Source organism: Micromesistius poutassou (assembly GCF_964030765.1).
Source record: "Micromesistius poutassou genome assembly, contig: SCAFFOLD_4798, whole genome shotgun sequence".
NCBI classification, from domain to species: Eukaryota; Metazoa; Chordata; class Actinopteri; order Gadiformes; family Gadidae; genus Micromesistius; species Micromesistius poutassou.
The window spans coordinates 10,001-19,290 of record NW_028177308.1 but is presented as its reverse complement, the minus strand read 5'-3'; the positions used below and the strand labels follow the sequence as shown (position 1 = coordinate 19,290).

At 43.1% G+C, this 9,290-nt stretch overlaps 1 protein-coding gene across 1 annotated transcript in view; it reads left to right on the top strand.

The window, feature by feature from the left end:
- Positions 1–588: 588 nt before the first annotated feature.
- Positions 589–9,290, top strand: part of LOC311376274 (ATP-binding cassette sub-family C member 9-like) — a gene marked incomplete at both ends in the record, with an annotated part of 18,045 nt that continues 9,343 nt past the window's right edge. The window contains 6 exons of the mRNA XM_084491118.1: positions 589–594; positions 882–954; positions 2,159–2,264; positions 7,624–7,725; positions 8,371–8,455; positions 8,884–8,964. Of these exons, the coding sequence (XP_084347244.1) occupies positions 589–594; positions 882–954; positions 2,159–2,264; positions 7,624–7,725; positions 8,371–8,455; positions 8,884–8,964 (453 nt within the window). The remainder of the gene's footprint in view (positions 595–881; positions 955–2,158; positions 2,265–7,623; positions 7,726–8,370; positions 8,456–8,883; positions 8,965–9,290) is intronic.

The window sequence follows — 9,290 nt, the reverse complement described above, 5'->3', positions numbered from 1 at the left end:
CACACACACACACACCCCCCGCCCCCCCCCCCCCCCCCCCGGCGTGAACTCTGCTGTTTGAGAGTCCCAGTGTTTTATATCTCGACCTTGGCAACATCTGTCTTTCATTTCCGACGTCTGTTTGTTTGCGCTCCTGTTTGCGGGAGAGTTAGCGGTTGTTGGTTGAGGACAAATGTACCAGCATAGCAAACAGAAACAAGCATTAACGCCAGCCCACTACCACAAGTTAGCGTGTGGCTCAAGGCAACGCTTCTAAAGTAAAGAACTATGGTAGCACATGCTACCGAGGAGCAACATTTCGGTTTACAAAATTGGCAATTTCAAGTGTGTCTTTTTAACTTTAAAAAGACATCGGAATATTAAGTATCCGATAAATGTATCATAATTTCTGTCGTCCGTCCGAATCTTTTCACAGTATCGGGGGGAGTTGTGGTTTGTGAGAAAGGCACTGGGTGTTTTTTGGGGGCTGGTGGTGGTGGGGGGGGGGGGGTTGTCAGATAAAACAAACATGAATAAATAAGCTGAAACAACAGCTGGTCGGAATGTAAACACAGATAGAGTCGTAGCAGGATACATGTTCATTAAAACATGGAGGTGAGAGTTCCTTCAGAGCCGGGGGTCAATACCTCATTTTTTGATGAATAATTTCCCCTGTAAGAGCTTTAAGCAACAGGATGTGTGTGTGTGTGAATACAATGTACCGTTAGTAATGGAACCATTCTTCTGCTCAATTACCCTCCACACTCCGAATTGTGTTCTTTTTAAGTTTTTAAGATCAGATTTTGCATTTGTATTTGTTGTGTAACGTATTCGTTGCACAAATCAAATGCTTTGATCAGTTAAAAATTCCAATTTCTTAATTCAATTATCCATCTGCACAGGTGAGCAACGGCTTCTTCACCTGGGGGAGCAACCTGTCCACGCTGTCGGGCATCAACATTCGAATCCCCACAGGTACCTTTCGGCCAATCAAATTCCTTCCCTCCGAAGAAGTCACTGAGGGTCATAAAGAGAGTTTAGTCTAGCTTGGTCATAAATTGGGACATTTATTGCGTATTAACGTTTTTGTCATTTTTTTCCTACAGTATTTATTATCTTAGTTCGAACTTTCAAAAAATGCTAAAAGGTCTAAATTTAATACCGGGTAATATTAATATGGAGACTCTGGTCTAGAATTTAATCCAAATTACAAATGTTGGATATTAATAGGTAATTAATGAGCCGAATGGCTGGGTCACTGGTATGTCCAACGTCAGGAGAGCAGGTCACACATAAGAGCTTGTAGACAGATGGACAGATGGACAGTGTAACGTATCACACACACACACATACACACGCACGTAAACACACACACGCATGCACACAGCTCTCCCCTGGGAAGGGAATTTCTCGCTATTTTAGATATCTCACTTCGGCACACATGATTGGCTGGCTGGCCAGGAGATGTTGTATGGCTATTTAGAGCAACTGAAGTAGTGTGTGTGTGTGTGTGTGTGTGTGTGTGTGTGTGTGTGTGTGTGTGTGTGTGTGTGTGTGTGTGTGTGTGTGTGTGTGTGTGTGTGTGTGTGTGTGTGTGCGTGTGTGTGTGTGTGTGCACGTAACATGTTCCTGTGAGAGAAAGTTAGTGGCTCAATTTCAGCTGAGCTATGTGTGGGGTGGTAAGGTAGACTTTGGCTGTTTTGACTTGTGCCTTGTACTATGAACACATGATTGGCTGGCCTCAGTAGTCATGAAGGGATGAACCACTAGAAATGGTTTGATAGCTGAAGAAGCTCTCCAGGGGGTTACTGCAATAGAAGTGATCAGAAACTCAGCTAAGGCCTCGTATAACGTCAAAAACAAAGTCATTTATTTTTAGGGGTAAAACATTTACATTTACATTTAGGGGCCTTCAGCAGACGCTTTTATCCAAAGCCACTTACAGTAAGTACATTTGTCAGAAGAAAGGTAAACAACAATATATCGCTGTCGGTACAGTAAGGAAGTTCATAGAACCAAGCACTAACAATGGCTAGGTTGACCCATTACCCGTACACAACAAAGATAGCCAGGATAAGACGCTACACAACGCCAAGTACTATTTTAAGTGCAAGTATGTACAAAAAGTGGAATTCTATTTTTCACTCATTTCCCTCCGATCTTCCATCTTCCTCCGCAGGTCAGCTGACCATGATTGTAGGACAGGTTGGTTGTGGGAAGTCCTCTCTGCTGCTGGCCATGCTGGGTGAAATGCAGACCCTAAACGGCAGAGTCAGCTGGAGCAAGTAAGAACACCTCTTGTTGACGTTAAAAACATTAAAAACCACATATCAGTTGACCATGTTTAATGCAAGCATCGAATCGTCACAGTAGCGCGTCTGTTATGTTACGTTATTAGGGTTATTTATTGTGGTTATTCTGCGTCACATTTCACTCAAATAGAGGAGGATAGTTAAATGAAAAGATGGCTGTTTTGTTGGGGTATGGACTTGAGCTGTTGTTGATTTATTGTAAGCAACTGTTAACGGTCAAGCGAAGAGTAAAGAAAAAAGTTGTATTTATGCGTAGGAATCCTTTCCATAATGTTTCCATAAACTAAACTTATAATAATAATCTGAGAATAATCCGAAAAATATGCACTTTCAGAGGACGTACGTAGACGGTGCACTATCGCCCCCAAGAGATTGCGTTGGAGCCCAATGGGCGTTTGCGTCCCTTAGACTCAAAATGAGGGGAAATGGGGTCCACGTTGAAAACAATCCAAAGTTCCCCTTTAAGATGCGTTGGTGCCCAGACCTTGAGCGGTTCATTCTCCACTGACCTGTTCACTAATCAACGTCTTCATCACGTTGTCATGAAGAGGAAGCCCTTTTGTTCTGATTCAGATGTTCCGTCATCTCATCCATCTCTTGTCTCATCCATCCGTCTCATCCATCTCTTGTCTTCCTGTGATGTCTTCTATGTCTGGTCCTTCAGCACAGCTCTTCCTGTGCTATGTTCCCTACGTCTTTAAAGGCATCCATCATGTCCATGCTGGTCTCTTGGGTCTAATCCATTGTTTTGTCTCATCTCGTCACTAATGGGACTTCACTACTAATGTTTACTAACGTGTGATTTGAGTGATTCGAGTGAATCGAGTGATTTTGATTTGGAAGTCCAATCAAAGCCCATGCAAATCCCCATGAATGTGTAGAGAAAAATACATACGTTTACAGGAAAAAATACATTTTATTAATAAAGGAGCGTATTTCGATTTTGAGAGGGTGCGTTAAAGGTGCCATGACACGCCACCAGGTGTGGTGTGGTCAGCCGTTTACAAGCCGTTCTGGAAATCAGCCCCTTGTGACATCACAGGTGGGCGTTTCCACCTAGATGTGTGACGGACAGATGAGCGACGTTTGCTCCGGTCCACTGGGTAGGGCTGGTGGACTGATCTATCCAGCAACACATCTGAGAACGATTCAGGTGGACACGCCCACTTTCTGTCCCTTATGATGTCTTAAGGGGCAGATTTCCAAAAACGCTTGTAACGGCTACTCACACCACACCTGGTGGCATGTCACGGCACCTTTAAACATCCAAACACAAACTAGAAAATGAACGAAACTGTTAATACCGAATTAAGGTCACTTTTAAATAAAAAAATAAAAAGCCATTGACAAACAGTATTCTTCAGCATTTTTGTCCCATTGCAATAAGAAAAGCCCCAATTAAAAAGAGGTCAAACGAGTGTGAATCACCCCGATCGTTCGTACCTCATCTTAATAATTTAAGTGATCCAGGCCGAGAGACGAACACTTCCCACACAAAGATTAATGTCAAGCGTCACCCGGAATGTTCCGATGCTTTGAAGTCCCGGGGTCGTCATTCTGGTATCATCATTATACATGTGAATGACTCCGTGTTTGTTTTGACGCCCCAACGCCGCCCCGGCAACCGTCTCCTTGTCTCCACAGCCGCCCAGACATCCGAGAAAAGGGGCCTTTGAAAGTGTGATTCGATTTACTGACGCGTTTCTCTGACGGTCATGATGTCATGTAAACAGCCTTCGGGGTTTATTGAGTGAGGGCACGTCTCCCTTTTGATCATTTTATCACGTCCTAAAAAAGTGAAGACAAACAGAATACTATCATAATTGCCGATAAGAACTATGATTATGTTTCAGTTGGAGGATGATGTCTATTGTTTAAGCTTATAGGAAAAAGCCCACTTCTCTGTGCGACAGTTTGAGTAAAGTATATCAACACCACGATGGATGGTTGATGCTTCGCACGACACATTCTGCACTCTGCAGTCATTGCCATGGTGACGATGTTGTACGCAGCTTTCCTGTCTCTCTCTCTCATGATGCTAATGCTGCATACAGACAAACGGTCACCATTTCAACATTCTAGATCAGAATGAATGCAACAATATATATGTATATATATATATACATATATTATATATGTGTATATATATTCAGCGTAGTGCACAGCAGCATCGTGAGAGAAGCTTTAGGCTTTAATTATCTATACTAACCTGTGCTTTGTGTGAACACATCACACATCTGTCGATGTGTAATGTGTGTGTGTGTGTGTGTGTGTGTGTGCGTGCGTTTGTGTGTGTGTGTGGCGTACCTCTGTGTCTCTGTGTCTTACCCTCTTGCCTTATCAGGCTGCCTGAATGTGAGATGCTCCACGAGGGCCACATAAGGTACTTCTCTCCCCTTTCGCTTCACCTTGCTCACACCTAGCTGAACACAAACTGGATATCAGCCTTACCTAGCTCACACCTAGCTGAACACCACTGGATCTGTATCGGCCTTACTGAGCTGACACATAGCCCTTATTATTCCACCAAGCTAGAGGAACTCACTTGCTTTCTATAAGCTTTCTCATCAAAGACACAATTACCAAATGTTTGAATATATCTGAAAACCCTCTCATCAGTTTCTTTCTCAGGTCAAACACAGTCGCTCATACATAACGCATGTGTCAGTTTCTGTCCAATTTGAATCAATGTAGTTGATTTGTATTTGTTTTTATACAGTATATTTAAATTGCTGGTACAGTGGATGATTCTCCTATTTACTCCCACCAGTGTTGTCTAAAAAAACAAACAAATGATAGCCAAATTTGAAGTGCAATCTTTGGCTGAAATGTTGTTTGAGGTAAAGGGCTAGAGTCCAGAGACATACCTTCCGTACGTATGTAATCACATGAGGGACCTGGAGGGTGGATGGTTTTAATAGACTGTTCAACAACACTCCCAGTCTGTGTGTGGCTGCACTATCAGCCCTAAAACTAGAATAGAAACCGTAGCAGCAACACGTGCACCACCACACATACACACACACACACACACACACACACACGTGATATATGCGATACGCACACACACCACAAAATATGATAGAATCACACTGACTTTGCCCTTGCTTTATGTGTGGGGAGTTGACATATTAAGTTCAGTTGATTAAGTGTTTATGGGATAATATTGTGTCTTTGATGCCTTGTGTTATACTATATTCCACTGCCAAGGAAATGTATGTGTATCTTCTTTGTAACTTGCTGTCTAGCCGTCCCTCTGTCTGTCTGACTGTCCTTCTATTTGTCTTTATATGTGTCAGTCGGTCTGTCGGGTCTGTGTGTCTTGGTCTAAATACACACACAGGCCACGTTTTCAGAATGCCTTGCAACACACAACACACACATTTCTCTCAAAAGGCTAACTATCATGCGTGACTTTGACAGTTGGTCAGAGGCAGAGGAGTCTGGAGCAGACGTCCAGAGGTATAGGTTCTGCTCCCCGTGTCCTACTTCCCGTTGTGAACCTGTTGTGACCCCACTACCCACCTACCCACTTTTATGTGTTTCCCATGTTCCTCCTCTTAAACATGTCCATTTTCCATAATCTTCCGTTCGTTCGGACATTCCCGAAGTGGCCAGCAGTAGTTGTAGTAGTAGCGGCGTATAAACTTTGACAACAGCATGGTGTGTCTTTTTTATATATATATATATTTTGATATATATATATATATATATGGCAGTTTTATATTTACAGTGCATTAGCTTTACCGTCACATTCCAGCTAAACTTCTTGCAGTGCAGTGTTCTAATGTTAGCGAAATTCAGAGTGTGTATCTTAGCTCTGTACAAACTTAAAACTTTATTGACAAATTTCTCATAGAGCCGCTTTCAGATTGGCCGCCAAGTTTTCGCTCCAAACCCAGAGACAAGTGAATTCAGTCTTTATTATAAGCAAGTTCAGATATACCATTGAAATGGGGCTTTTACTTTGTAAACCTAGAAGTCCAGCCTGATGCAATTCCACTACGACAAGAGTTAGTGTGTAAGGGAGGAACCGGTTAGACGAAATGCAGGGTTGTCAGATGTTGAACTGAAAGTGTTATACTATTTCTCGCTAGAGAGCTTTGAGTATTAAAGTACATCTACTCCTTCTCTGGCCCCGGATTCAGTTAACAGAAAATCCCACAGTGGTTGTTTCGCTATAAAAGCTTAATCCTAACTACCACAGATACCTCATGTGAGAATCTGTTAGCTGATTACTTATTGCTTTTAGAATGCCCTACGTCTCTCTCTTTCATTTGTGTCTGTCCCCCATCAGGGGGAACTCTTAGCTGTGTGCTGGTTGTTGCTGTGTTGCTTTGTGTGTGTGTGTGTGTGTGTGTTTGTGTTCATGTGTGTGTGTGTGTGCTTCAAATGCTGGGGGTCCTTGACTCGAAAAAGTAGCTACGTATTTAAATAATATAAAACTTTTCATTTTCATATTTTGTGAAGATCCGTTATATTTCCCACAAAAATAGGAAAATGATGGTCAAAAGAATGATAAGATAAAGATATCAAGATATAGTTCATCAACATTCTTACCCTTTGTAACGGTGCAGTCAAATATAAGCTGAACGTCAGACACCCAGCAGGAGATGCGTTGTGTTGTGTTGTTTGTTGTTTGTTGTTGTGTGTTTTTGTGGTGCTACCCGTCCTGTAGAAGGTCTAGGTTTCCCTCATTTGGTTGATGTCGTTGGTGGTGTGGTTTTTATTTGCGGCTCATAATTAACCTGTTTCCTCAACAACGTTTTTTTCTCATCTGAAAACGGATCACCTTTCCATCGTGTGGTTTGGTGGAGCTTGATGTCCGATGAAGGCTTTTCCCGTCTTGGCCCGTCCGTTCATAAATCGCTTCAGAGATAGGAGTGCTGAGTGCGGCTTTTTTCCGGAGTGCAGCTTGTACCATCGCAAAAATAACATTTGTCAAATTGTGTTTTGAGGAATTCTTGCTTGATCGTTTTGTAGATCACTCGGTGTCTCATTTAAACCCAGAGGCTTTCTCTGTTGTGCTAAATCAACTCTGACAGAACACTACAGAGTCTAGAAGACAACACAAACACATTAATGTTTTCTTCATTTATCAGGCTTCAAGTGGAAGATAGTTGTTCTACACTGCTAAATGTAAACGTAAATGTATACGTGCCTGACCGGCAGACTAAGACAAAATAAGACTTTATTTGTAACTTCATGAATCTCTTTAAGATTCAGCTCCCCTGCTGTTCCGTCAGCCCTCCTGCTCTTCGAGGCTTTATGAATGTCGCCATTTGTAGTCCACTGACTCTGCCTCCATTTCCCATGTCACCCCCCCCCCCAGTAAGAACCGCTACTCTGTGGCCTACGCAGCCCAGAAGTCCTGGCTGCTGAACGCCACGGTCGAGGAGAACATCACCTTCGGAAGCCCCTTCAGCAAACAGAGGTACGGTTCACCAGTCCCACCGCTCTGATCCCGGTGTCATACCGGCCTTGAACTCAAGTCTCACCGTACAAACATCCAACACAGAGGTCTTATAGCGACACTGAAAAGAGCACTTTCTGCAGTATTAGGGCATTTTAGGCGTCTCTAAAAAGGCAAATGGTTAACGCATGTATTCCAATGTCCCACAAGTCCCGCACATCGATGCTGTTAGCCAACAGTGAGGGATCAGATTGGTAAGGTTTAGGACTCTTGTCATTTGTATCGGCAGTGAACAAGTTTTAATGGTGCAACTCATGTTATGGTGTATTTGCTCTTAGTGGCTCTTAGCGTCTGTTAATGCCTAGAACTTGATGTCCTGTCCTGATGTCTTGTCTGTGATGTTTGTAAGTAGAGCTGCTGGGATGCAAGACAAATTTCAGACTTGCTCTGACAATAAAGTTATTATTGTATCATATCGTCATACAGAGTGTAATGTTATGGTGTGTTTGCTCTGGGTCTAATGTGATACAGAGTGTAATGTTATGGTGTGTTTGCTCTGGGTCTAATGTGATACAGAGTGTAATGTTATGGTGTGTTTTGCTCTGGGTCTAATGTGATACAGAGTGTAATGTTATGGCGTGTTTGCTCTCTGTATGTTTTCTCCAGATACAAGGCTGTGATCGAGGCCTGTTCCCTGCAGCCGGATATCGACCTGCTGCCCTTCGGAGACCAGACGGAGATAGGGGAGAGGGTAGACACACATTGATCCTGCGTTTTGCATTTACAATATTAGTATAACCTTGATCCTAGTCGTATAGCGTGTTTAAAAGCACCGGCGAGGCCTTTGACCGTCGGTGGTGATTGCCAGGGGGAGGACTGATCAGTGGTTGAGTGAGTGAGAGTATGAAGAGTTAATGAATGATGACATGATGCAATAGGAAAGTCTCTGCTACATCCAAACATCATCATTCTAACAACAACAACAACAACAGTTGTTTTCAAGCGCTCGTAGGAGACAATTAGAGGAGTTCCTGCCAAGGAAACCATGTCTATCATTAGCACTGAGAGATGAGAGAAGACAGACGAAGAAATCTCCTTCCAATGCAATGATACGGTGTCTTCCCTCTGTTGTCCGCATGTGATGTATATAAAGTAACTATATCTGTCTCTATCTTCTAGGGGATCAACCTGAGTGGAGGCCAGAGACAGAGGATCTGTGTGGCCCGGGCTCTCTACCAAAACACCAACATTGTGTTCCTGGTGGGTTTCGTCTCTGGCCGTCTGAACCTCTGAACTCTCTGTTAGAGACCCAGTTCTAACCCCAACAATGCTTTTAGCAGTTATCTCTTCATTTGTGCGGCATTTCGTGCATTGGGTTCTTTTTAAAACATCAGGGGTGATGGAGGTCAACAGTTTATGTTGGATAATCGTTATCATCCCCAACCTCTGATTTAAACGTTACATTATCTACACGTGCATTAGTGACTCGTGCCCAAGGGGTTAACAGCTGCCGTGACGGAACACTGCTAACGTTCAATCATCAACACAATAACAAACCCCGAGGCTGTCACGTCAACAGAACTTAT